General features: G+C 45.5%; 1 protein-coding gene across 3 annotated transcripts in view; it reads right to left on the bottom strand.

Moving 5' to 3' along the window:
* LOC139051392 (centromere protein I-like) overlaps positions 1-12,527 on the bottom strand; it is a 118,676-nt gene that overhangs the window by 11,247 nt on the left and 94,902 nt on the right. For 2 of the 3 annotated variants that reach the window (XM_070528411.1, XM_070528412.1), the window contains one exon: positions 9,274-9,562. In XM_070528411.1, the coding sequence (XP_070384512.1) occupies positions 9,274-9,562 (289 nt within the window). Of the gene's footprint in view, positions 1-9,273; positions 9,563-12,527 lie in introns of those variants that run through there. The other variant, XR_011509372.1, reaches the window with a different exon arrangement.

Genomic DNA, 12,527 nt, shown 5'->3' with positions numbered 1-12,527 from the left:
GGTCTCTAATCGTGAATCACAAGCCATGCCTGCTGCTATATACGTCGGTCTGCTGTCGGGACCGTAGGTGCAAAACACCGAATTATTAAGAACGCAGATAATCCAGCAAGTTTCAAGACAGGCGAAGCAGTCAGCATGGCGCGAAGTTTCGCTTACTCAGCGCGACGAACTGCAGCTATGCAGCGCGCCCGTCGCTCCACTTCGTGAGGCCTTGAAGAAAAACGGTAGAATCTGATGTTGGGATTCAGGCCTTCTTGTTCATGGCAGCCCACGACGCAGAAGTAATGACGGTGACGCCTTTTTGAGGCTGGGCTAGGTCTCTCCGGATCGGCGTCACCGATTCCTTCTGCTCCCAGCATTACGTCCCACGCACACGGAGAGTCCGTTTTCGTTAAACTATAGGCTGCGGCGAGCTCGCAGCGTGGTCGGCATGGTCTGTGAGAAGTGACGAGCCTTTTCGCACTCGCAACAGGGCAGAAATAAGTGCGAATCGACGCAAAACTCGGCCTAGAAACGTGCTTCGCCACAGCCAGGGCTCAATACGACCCAAGCTGGTACGACCCAGATGTCGTTTCCCGCGCCGCCACCAGGCGCCGCTACTATTGGCGGCGAGGAGTTACGGAGTCGCCCTCTATCGGAAGCGCCTCGCTGCCGTAGTATGAGGGATCACGTGGCGCGCTCCTCATAGGTTTTGCTGTCAGCGCTCACTGAAAACACCACGCGCGAGCTCTCCCGGACATTTCTGTAAGTACTTTCGAAACGAGAGAAGTTTCTTACTGTCTAAATAATAATCTTGGGCAAGCTGAAAGCACACAATCGTTTACAGCCGCTATCTCTTTACCGAATACGTACAGTGAACGCCACTGCGCGCGGTCGCCGCGATGGAGTCCCCCGAACCGGCTTCTTGCGTGAAAGGTAGGTAAACGCTGAGAGCAAACTATGTGAAATATGTTGTTATAGTGTTTGTATAACTAAATGGAGCGTAATAGAACGAAGCCTCAATGCAGCGATCGCGCAGATTCGCAGCGACCGACTGCGCGTCTGCATACTTGTCCACGCACTGTTTCGCTTTCTCCGCGCGCGCGTTTTCGCACCGTGCCATGAGCTTTAGGCCGCAGAATATGAGCATTTGACAGTATACAGGCAACCATTGTTTCGTGGGCGCTATCAGAGCTGTTCAAAAATAATTTCGTTGTAGAGACTTCGACGCCTGCGGGGACTGCGATGTGCCGTCGCGACGATGCAATCTTTTTTTTCTTCTAAATTCTTTGACCTTTCAATACTATTTCTCGAGTTGCGTCGCACTGTATGTTTATCGGCGTTCTCAGCGTGCTATTTCCCGCTGGTCCTTTTTTGTAATCCAGTGCATTAATTCATAACACAAACATGACCATATGCCACGCTTTCTTTAAATGTGCTTCTTACCGCTGCCTTTCCACTCCACTGAACTTGCCAGTATCTATAGCATCGACAAGTTCATAGACCAAACCGTCATGACACTAGTCGGGCAGCGGACTCAGGCGAGCGTCTCAGTGCGCGTTTCCAGAACATCGCAGACCGGGCGCCGTAGCAGAAATCTTCCTCGCGTCTGTGCTTGCTGCATACCCGAGTTGTAGCCGATGACTGCCGGTTTTATGTTTCGCGAGCCAAGCTTCACACAGCTTCTTGTACTGCGGCTACGTGTGAATAAGGCCGACACTGGCCTCCGTTACGTGCGTCCGGCCCTGCGGCACCGAGCAGTAGCCTGCCATGTTGCGCGCCTTCAAAGGCAGCCACTACCTATTGTAGTGATTTCAAGCGTTGTAAAGGAGACACTCGAAGCGGGAAAATTTCGCCACTAAATGAAAGCTGCAGCGTACGAGGGAATTTAAACTCGTTTTCAGCTCGCTTCGGCGCGCCCGAAGCAGCCGACGCGGCCGCTGTGTCCACGTGATCCCTCCTAGCACGTCACGCCGACGGTGGCGCCAGCTTTTCCAGTGGTGGAGCTCGAGGCCAATACCTCAAACTCCAGCGCAAGACGCCCATATAGGCTCAGTTTTGTGCAGTAAGCCTAAATGTGCTTGAAGTGCGTCGCAGACTGTGAAACAAAATGCCTCACCTTGCTGCAGTCCAATAGCGCAGCGGTGCTGTGTCGAAATGCAGGCGGAACACAAGAGAACGCCGGGAGCCTCAAAAAACGGGCTATATCCAAAACAGACGGGTCGCCGAGCACGCGAGCATAGAGAAAGAAATAGAACAAGAGCGGACACTCGGCGAAAATTGGAAACGGGAAACACGTCACGCTGTACACTCTAAGAACAGTTTACACCCTTTGGCTTGCCCCTTCTGCCACAGAAAAATAATCGTCATCTGCCTTGATGCGTTTCCTTTCTCTATCGCTGCAAGCCCGGAACTTTCCAGTGACGAACGGCACGCGCGTTATCAGAAGGGGCACTCCAAAGGGTGTAAACTGTTCTATGCGTCTTCCAGGCTCGCTCTTGAGGCCTTCTTTATCAAGAAGAATAGAGATAGATGTGTGAGTGAGCCTTCTATCACATTACTGGATGCCGAATTTAACTTCTTGCGCGACCGCCTTTGATGTGCATGTACCGGCTTCACTTCTGTTTGGTGGGCGCATGCGTGACAAGAGGATATATATATATGTACCATCCTTCCTTTCCATTAAACAGTTGTGAGTAGCGCTTGTCCTTGTCTGTCTTCCTTGTGTTTGTGGTTTTATTTGCGCTAAGCTACTACTTCAAATATGGACGACCAACTAGCCCAACTGTCAACTCTTCTAGAATATGTTCGCCCCATGCTGGATCCCAACGCCTGGTCGTTCGCGTGTATAGTCACGCGAATCGTGGCGCGTTCGAAGGCGGCCACGCGAGACGGTCTCGCCGAAGCATCGGTCGGCGCGCGGCACGGCATGTCCGTTCCGCTCGCTTCCCGAACCCAAAGAGAGCAAGCGCCTTCCTTTCGGCGCCCAAGTAACCTCGCGGCAGCACAACACTAGCGCCATCTCTCGCACTGCGCCTGTACCACTTTGACTGCGCGGGCGTCACGCAGGCCACACGGCGAAGCGGGAGCACAGGAGACGCGCTATGCGGGAAAAACATCAGGGGAGGCGCGAGGGTCGCGCATCCCCACACAGTTTAGAGTGATTATTCTTTCAAAATTCTTTTTACTTTATGTAAATAGGTTGATTGCAGCTCAGTAAAAATTATTAAAACTTGGTAGGTCCAATCCTTGATTCTTTTAGAATACAATGTAGTGAACCTTTGCAAATATTAAATTAACTAGGCCCGAGTAAATTCCATTAAAATACACCTCAGTAAATTATCTTGAAGTTTGCTATGTTCAATCTTTGGCTCTTTCACAATGCATTGCAGTGAAACTAGGCTAAAGCAGATGCCATCAAAATCCATGCCATCATGGCAATGTGGTGCAACAACATTAAAGTGGCATCACCAGTCTTTCATTCTTGTGCCTTTTCTGGCTTGCAAATTCTCTTATCACGGCTCACGGCAAGAGTCGCCTTTTGGGTGTTTTATAACAGCAATTTACTAATAAGACGAGTTATTCTTCTCTTGTGCAGCCCTTAAAAGGTTCATGACTGCTCAAAGTTGAAGACAGCTTCTTCCGATGGTTTGGAGCACAGGAAGGCTGCAGATGAAGATGCTGACTACTGTGTCTTGAACAATCTTGAAGCTACGTCTACCTTCCATGATGTGCACACCTGTGCCACATCTGTTGTGGCTTCCTTCAAGGATGCCGTTGTAAATGACATATTAGCAGTTGTCCTTGTGGTCTCATTATTTTGGAATGCTCTTCAAGAACAAAATTTAAAAACTTGTCTGCATCAGTACCTGCATGCTGCATAGCTGCCTGTTCTTCAACTCGAAAAGGATTCTTTTAAGCTGACAGGTAGTGCTAGCTGTACAACCTTTTAAGGTCAACTTCTAGACGTCGACCTGAAATTAAATTGAATTTACTGAATTTTTACCGGGTGCAGGCCTTACGCGAGACAGGCATATGGCGACTCACTGAATCACTGAACTGTGTTCGAACTGCTACGCAAACAAATGCAACCACTGATGACCGACTACCAAAACATTTACGGTCACTGAGCAATTTTTCCGACATGGACTAGTGCCATCCTTTAGTGGCTCGCAGCAATTAACGAGAATGTGAGTATGTGTGTGACACTTAGCGAAACTTTTTTCAAAACTTTCCTACTCCAAAGTGGGAGTTCAAGCTTTACATGAGTAAATGCGGTATTCATTATACGTGAGAGAGGCTTCAGGAAAACTACTAGCCAAAATACCAATTTACTTCATTTGCACGTTTTAGCCACACAATGCCATGGGTAATGAGGGCCACTGGCTAACGCGCCCCAAGCTAGGTTGAAAATGCAAATGAACCTTGATATAACAAGTACGGATATATATAAAGAAATATTGAATAATGAAACTTGGTCGTTTGTGATTAAAGCGAACACCTTTGTACACAGCATGGAGATGTTCACCCATTCACTTCCGTGCCTGGTGGTAAGCAGGCCAGAAGAGCCTAAAGTTTAGGATGCCAGCAGTACACCAGCTGCCTAAAATTTGGCCTCTTCAGAGGATGCTTTAACTAGTCTTTTATTGATGGTAGCACACTGTAGGTTATTGCTAGTTGTTTTGGGTTTTGTGCACTAGATGGACATAGTTGCCCACATCTTCAGCATGAGTTGGTAGTAAAACAATGGAAAGCTTCCCGCTCGCCAGGTTCCGCTCTGTTGCTGTTGCAACCAGAGAGCCATGCTCGAAAAAAATGTACAGGCTTCCAAGCAAGCTAATTTTCTTCAGCACATGCTGGCAAACACTGTGCAGCAGGACCCTCCGAGGCTCTTAGTTTTCGAGGAATAAGTCGAAATGTCCAAGAGGCATTCTAAATGCAAAAAACGCAAGGATGCACCCCACAGTTCCTGCATGTTTAAAAATTGTTATACTTTTTTACTGCATCTGATGCCGAAGTCTTGTCAACAGCATAAACCAGAAATTTTGCAGATGCAATGTCTGTAGCAGGCTTTAGAGCCGATTTTCTTACAAAGCGGAACATGCAGAATGAAGCAGAAAAATTCGCCGCGGAAAATCACGTGCACTGGAGTGCCGATTGGACCGAAGCAAAGGGGTTTAAGAAACACGAAAAGAGAAATGTATTAAGTTAGGCTATATTGGAAAGTTACATCTCGAAGAACACTAAAAACTCACTCTGACAATTAGTGGAGGCTTGGTATGCCAAAAAAAATAAAAAACTAGAAGAGAGGAAGCAACGCTCCATACAAGTTCCTGCCACGAGCTACTCGTGGCGTCACACATTTTGACCTCACCTCCTTTGGTTTCGTTAATTGTTTACCTACAAATAAAGACTAAATTGCATTCTAAGTAGGCCAAAGAATGAATATGTACAGGAAGTTTGAACAACTTCTTTTGCGCTGAAAGGTTGCATGCGAGAAAATATACCCTATTCACTTGCATAATGATCGCACCCCTGAATTTTGTCGTCGAATTCGATTTTTTGTCTTTCCCGTGTTGTGATCGCACCCCGAGCTTGTCTCATTGATATGTCGTGTGCCAAGTCTAGCTAATGATGATCGCGCTTACCATTTGTCGAATGCTGTCAAATGCTACGCGAACGGCTCTTGAAGACATACCAAGCGGTCTGCACAAGCCAAACATTTTTAAACAGATGCCCCATTTCATTCCTTTCATAACTTTCCGCACTTCCATGAAAAAAAGAAGCTACAACAAAACTTGCCTTGGCTTTATTACTTGTAGGCATAATGGTTTTGGCCAGCAACGACAAAAAAAAGGCGCCTTTCGATTCTTCTTATGTTCACGCAACAAATTGTGAGCGGCCACAATAGTAGCCACGTTTACACTGATACGTTAGAAGTGCACCTTACTCACACGCCGACGCTTGTAAAACACCTAAGATATTAACCCACCATTAGTGGTAACATGCCGTATTAGGATAGCAGTGAAGACAAATGCCGCAGTTTCCGCAGCATGCCCACCATGTGTTTCTATGTCACTGGCAGCTAAGCATGCCCATCTCTGTTTCTGTCCCCTCAAAGTGGACATGGTTACACTATTGTCACAAACTTGCCAATATTAACTATATTACTCATTACTGATACGGAAGAAACTCTTGCAATGCGCGTAATGCACTCATGAGAAGAAAGAAATCGCGTTCGGCTTTCTCCGCTGGCCGCCATTTTTGCTTTGGTGTCTCGCACTATAACAGTGCAATTGTACAACAGCAGCCGCGTGCTTGACCTATTGTCATCCTGCAGCAAATGCGGGATGAAAAAAGAAAATTCTTTTCGCTGGAAATTTAACCCGCGTAATGATCGCACCCCTTCATTAGCATCAATTTTTTTTTTACAAGAAAGTGCGATCATTATGCGAGTAAATATGGTACTTTGAAATTTGTGATGCGACACCTATGTGCTGGCACTGCAGCTTGGGTATGCCATTCAAGATAAAGAGGGTCTTAATTGTAGATTTAAGTATTTTATAATATTCTTGTGAGGCTTGTTACGGCTAGCCTGTGTGATGAACAAATTGTGTCACACTGCCAAATTTCCGGCGAAAGCCTGAATGTTTAAAATACGCCAAGCTGCCCACAACCATTGATAAATGCTTAGGAGGCTGCAACGCTGAAAAGATAGCCTTTGTGCACACATTCTCACCTCGTTCCCCACAACGCGCACGACACCCTGACATCTGCTGTGTGGGCTTGCCAGTGCTGTCTGCTTTCAGTGGGCAAGACGGCTAAGCTTGTGCACATTCACTCCTTCTCCTCAGCACAGAACACGCCAGCAGTGTGTGTGTGTGCGTGTGCTGTGCCTTTCCCTCAGCTGCAGCGGTGGCAGTTAGGAAACTTGTTGAACCGACTGCCATGTACCAAGCGGCAGCCACAAGTGTGGAGAGCGCTCACTCTCTCCTTCTCCTGAACGAGGGCTTTCCAAGGATGTAAAAGACCCCCACCAACCAACTTCAGCACAAGATAGACAGTTTGTGTCAGTCTCAGTCACGAAGCTTGTAGAGCTGACTGCTCCATAGCAACGGAATTAAAAGTTCTTTGTTACTCATTACGTGGATTGTCTTGCATCTCTTCCTGGGCCCCTCTCCTCCCTGCTGGTCAAGCTCCAGATTGCTAGGCCCATGCTACCTTGATGGTCCTGAGTGCCCACCTTTAACAGGCCCAATGTTGAAATGCCAGACTATTATCACAACCTTTTTAGGCCATTAGCATACAGCTAAGATTCAAGAGGAGAGAATGAGATAGCGTGGCTGCATAATGAGAGGACCAAGACTATATTATAGCAAGAAGACAAATAGTTTTTCTAGTGTTAAGACAAACTAAGATAGGCTTCAAAATATAACAAGGCAACAACGAAGGAGTTTTATAATGTGGCCAATAAAGACAAGGACAGACGAGCCACAATAACAAACTTCAATATAATAAAATTCTAGGTACAACAAGGTATTTAAAATTTGATAGCTTATTGTTTATAGAACAACACAATGTAAATAGAACCTCGATATAAAGAAGTGTGCTTACACATGATTTTAATATGATGACATTTTACCGCTGCTGCAAACGAATATTGAGGAAATGCTAAATGACCACTGCTGGGATCAAATGGTTGTATTACATGCAGCTGCTTGAGAATGCACTTCTCAACTAGTGTGATGTGTGACAGAGAGCGGCTGCTAAAGTGGAGCAACGTAGCAGCAAAGCCTTCTTGCTATATCATGTTCCACACAAAGTCGAAATGTGATAAAATCCTATCATGCAATGTGTGCTGCGAGTGCGAGGAAAAGCATGCAAAGGTGAGCCAAGAAGGATGGTGGCTTCATGCATGTTGCTACCCATGCCAGCAAGAGCAAGGCATGGGGGCGAGGAAGCAGTAACATGGCAAAGCATTCGCTGGGTGCAGGGGTAGTGGGAGCAGGCGAGTGCTCGTCTGCTCCTCTAGCCTGTTCACGGCTGCACATGGCTGTCAGCACGGCCGAGTGCATACGTGGCCTGCGCGCCCTACGTTGGAGGCAATCTGTGGCGGTTGGGCAAGCTACTATGGCCTTGGCTTCACGTGCACTGTCTTCCCGCGCATTAGTGCTGGAGTTTGCGTTATCTCGAATTTCGGGGCCGAGTTGAAAGCAAGCGGCAACAAAGGAAGCATTCGCTCTACACGACAGCATTGTCCCACTGCGAGTGACACTATCAGCCACAGCGGTGGAATAGACGAGACAGCTTCACAGGCTTCGCATCGCACTGCTCATGTAAGACATTGCAGACACAGCATGAAACCGTACCTTTGTTCACCGGCTCTCAAATCCAAGAATATAATTTTTCTAAATATAATTCCTTTTTTTCTGACTGCCTGGTAACCTTGAAAATTTTACAGCCCCTTCTGTTTAGGAAAAATTATCAGTAACTGCTCCTGGTATGCATAAAAGGTAAAATTTCAATATAACGAAGTGTCTATAAAATGCCAATTGCCAATTTTACAGACTTGGTTATATTGAAGTTTTAACCCCTTTGCTTCCACCCGTTCCGCTGTATTTGGTGTTTAGCGTTGTAAGAAAATTGCTTTAAAATCTGGTGCAGACATCACATTTACAAAATGTCCGATTTATTTTTTTTTTCCCGAAAGACTTCTGCGTGAGATGCAGTAAACAACTAGAAAGCGAGCAAAATAAAAGCCTAGAATGAGCAGGAACATGGAGTGCCCTCTTGCATTCTTTCGCAATCATAACGCCTCGTGAGATTTTGAAGTTGGCCCTCGAAAACTAAGCACAGCATCAAATGGTTCTCCATTACAGCTTTCGGTGGCATGTACTGAAAAAAAAAAATGAGCTCACTCGGAAGTCTACGTTTCTTTTTGAGCCTCGTACTCTGGTCACGACGGCTACAATAACAGAGCGAAGTCTGGCGAGCAAGATTCTTTCCATTGTTTTACAAACAACTCCTGAAAGTATAAACAAATATGTCGATCTAGTGTGTGAAACCCAAAACAACTATATAACATAGCCAGCAATGTGCTGCCATCTATGAGCAATAGCCAGAAACAGCCATTCTTTGAGGAGCTGGCAAATTACTGGTTGAGAAAGCAAATGAGTTAACTGCACTACAACAAGAAAGCCAATGTTACTGAATCTTCCTGTGCAAGAACACACTGATGCTGTCTATTCGCACTGCTCTACGATGGGATGCTAGGCTGGCATCCCAGCCACTTACCCTGACAATCTCGTTGGGCTCGATCATGTGAGTATAACAAAGTTCCGAAACACTTTCTCTGAGCCCAGGTAGCCACCACAGTGCAAAGGGGCTATCACTGTCACTGAGAAAAGGCCCCATCGCTTCCAGGGTACTTGGAGAAAACTGCGGGCCAACAGCACATGCGGCCTTCCAGTCACCGCTCAGTGCCAAGCCCAGCCAGACCACCTGGTTATTGTACTCCCTGATCTTTGGCTTGAACCAAGGCCATGAAAGATGCTCTTTTGCTTCTTCCAAGAAGTCCATCAGGCTGCCAGGAAAATGAGCAAAGAAAAAAAGGAGAATGATCGATACAAACCTGTCAACTAGGAAGTAAAAGAACGCTATAAGTGAAGCCTAAACTTGAAGTTTGGTGAAAATGCTGCGAAATGCTTTATTACTTTAGGATCTTTATTCTTAATAAAAAGTTCAGAATGGGTTCTCTATAAATGCTAAGAAATATCTCAGCTCTATAGTCGAAGCAAGAATGATAAGTGGCACAGAAAAAATTCCCACGTGTCCATAGCGATCGCCTAAGATAAGCAAAAGTGAGAGCCTTGTAAAGCCTACTGCAAGTCACCTTAAATCATCCTTAATCCTCGTTAATCCATCCTAATCTAATCACTGATCAAACATGAGTTAACTTTGCTAATCATTAATCATCTCTTATACATAGGTGGACATGCTTTGGTTCACTTCTGGCCTTCCTTGGGTCCTGTCATATTTTCTGTACCTCACAACGCCACTCCGAAACTTAGATTTAAGGCTTTCGCCTTAGAATGGACATGTCCGTGAAGTTCATTCTAAAAATATTCACGTAATGGCAGCTGAAATTGGAGCTGCTGTTGCAGTACATTTATCATATGAGGGGGTAGCACTGCTAGACTTAAGCATGAATAATCGAGCAGGTCTGAAAAATTTGGATTTGAAAAATTGGTTGGTGATTGTATTTTCATTCTGTTGAGATCAGTTTTGCCATAAATTGAACGCAAATGAAAAATCCATGGTGTAAATACGACAACTGTAAACAACCTACAAGAATTGGACATTTACAATGAAATCATAAATGCTGGCAGGTATGTTGACAGCATGCTCTCAAAAAACATGTGGCACGATCATGACCTCTTTCTTCACGCACCTTACCTCCAGTAATTTTAGATAACAGGTATTGTATTATTTGAATATGAGTGGCCCTACCAGTTTTGGACAAGTGTAAAAATGTCCCTGCATCTTTGACGCTTCAACGATAAGGGGGAGAAACCAAGGGGCCCTATGTTTGTTAGTCGCAACCATATGAGTGGGCATGGCAGACCGAGCTTCGGCATGATGTCTAAGCCTTTCTTCTGTATCGCGCAGGTTTTTCTGCTGAGCATAGCCGGAGTGTCAACGCACTTCATCAATTTTCTGGCCATTTCAAGATACCGCCGGATGAATCTTGCTCGTGCACAGCGGGAACAGCGATGGAGCGCCTCGTTTTCGAGGACATCATCTGTGACGCACCCTTAGCGCCACCTTGGGACCAAGTGACATCATGCCCGACTATAAAAGAACAGCTGCAGCTCTGCGTGTTCAGCGGGCATGGCAGACAGAGCTTTGGCATGATGTCTAAGCCTTTCTTCTGTATCGTGCAGGTTAGTTCATACTTCACTACGCTTAGAAGTGATTGCCGCAGTATATTGGTCGTGCCATGCCCACAACAGTGCGTTAACATAGTGTACAATGTGTATTGTGTGGGCCAGCTTCTTTGCGGGGACGTAGAATTGAACCCTGGCCCAAAGACAGCAGAACTTCTGAAAGAATTATTGGAAAGGCAACACAAACTTACCGCTGAAGTGGCGGCACTTAGGACTCAGCAAAGCACAATAGAAAAGTTAATGCCAGATATGGCGTTACGTTTCCACGAAATCAATAAACAAGGTGCTTGCGTTGCATCTCCTGAATAATCGAATCTTCTGCATAAAAAAATCATTGACCTAGAGGACCGGAGCACGTGGATGATTTGATTGTTTTCGGGGTACAAGAAGGCAGTGCCGAAACTGTTAACGATCTGAAGCAAATAGTCTTGAGGGACATCTTTTCACAGAAACTTAACGTTACCTGCAACTTGGTAGGGAGAATACATCGGTTGGGCGAACCTGGCAAAAATTGGCCAGTTATTATATACTTTCAAGACTATAACGACAAACAGCAAGTGTTGAAAAACGCCTACAACCTTAAAGGATCGAAAATGTCAGTTCAAAGCGATTTTTCTCTGGGTACGCACAGAAAGCACGAACTTTTGCGTGAGAGTGCGAGAAGCGAAAAATAACTGGGCAAGAAAGTAAACCTTATCAATGATAAGCTACGAGTGGATGGACAATTGTTTGTGCGGGACGAGAACACTAACTCCAGAATAGAATTAAATACTCGTCAAAGCTTATCCACAGCTCAATGAATTAGTTAGACTATCTAAGGGCCTTAAACATCAATGCGCACAGCGTAGTGAACAAAAGTGCCCAGCTTGAGGCTACCCTTTTAAGTTACGATCCACAAGTTGTGATTACTGAGACTTGGCTGCGCGATGACATTGATAGCCCAAGCGTTTTTCCACCTTCTTATCAAGTATTTCGACGTGACAGGCCTTTCAGAAAAGGCAGTGTAGCTGTACTAGTCAAACATAGCATACCTGCTTTTCTACTTGGGCAGATTGAAAATCACGATAGTATTGGCCTGAACCTTAAGTGTTGGGGGCGATCTTTTTTATTGTTCGCTGTTTATCGCGCACTTGAGTCACCTACCGAGTTCCTAAATGACCTTTATGAGCATATGTCGGCTTTTTCTCACGATAAAATACTTCTCGTTGGTGACTTCAACCTGCCTGGTGTTAACTGGGATTATGCTGCTTACAGTTACGATCAGAGTGTCGATTACTTGATTCATATTATGCTAACCAATAACTTGCAACAATTTGTGACACAGCCAATGCGCTTACAAGGAGATAGTGAAACTATGCTTGATTTTATTTTTATTATATTGAAAATTTTGTCACCTCTGTAGAAAAAGGTATTTCGGATCATGAACTTGTCTACTTTTCATGTCCCGTGGAATGTTGCGATAATGCCCCAGAGAAAACAGTGATTGTGAAGGACTTTTCCCGTGCCAGAGATGGAAGTGTTTTGGACTACTTAAATCACAAGCTGAGCAAATTCGATGGGAATGACGTCGTGGTGCTCTGGAATAAGTTCAAAGAAATGTGC

This window comes from Dermacentor albipictus, unplaced genomic scaffold (genome assembly GCF_038994185.2).
Source record: "Dermacentor albipictus isolate Rhodes 1998 colony unplaced genomic scaffold, USDA_Dalb.pri_finalv2 scaffold_11, whole genome shotgun sequence".
Classification (NCBI taxonomy): Eukaryota; Metazoa; Arthropoda; class Arachnida; order Ixodida; family Ixodidae; genus Dermacentor; species Dermacentor albipictus.
This window is presented reverse-complemented; position numbering and strand designations above follow the sequence as displayed.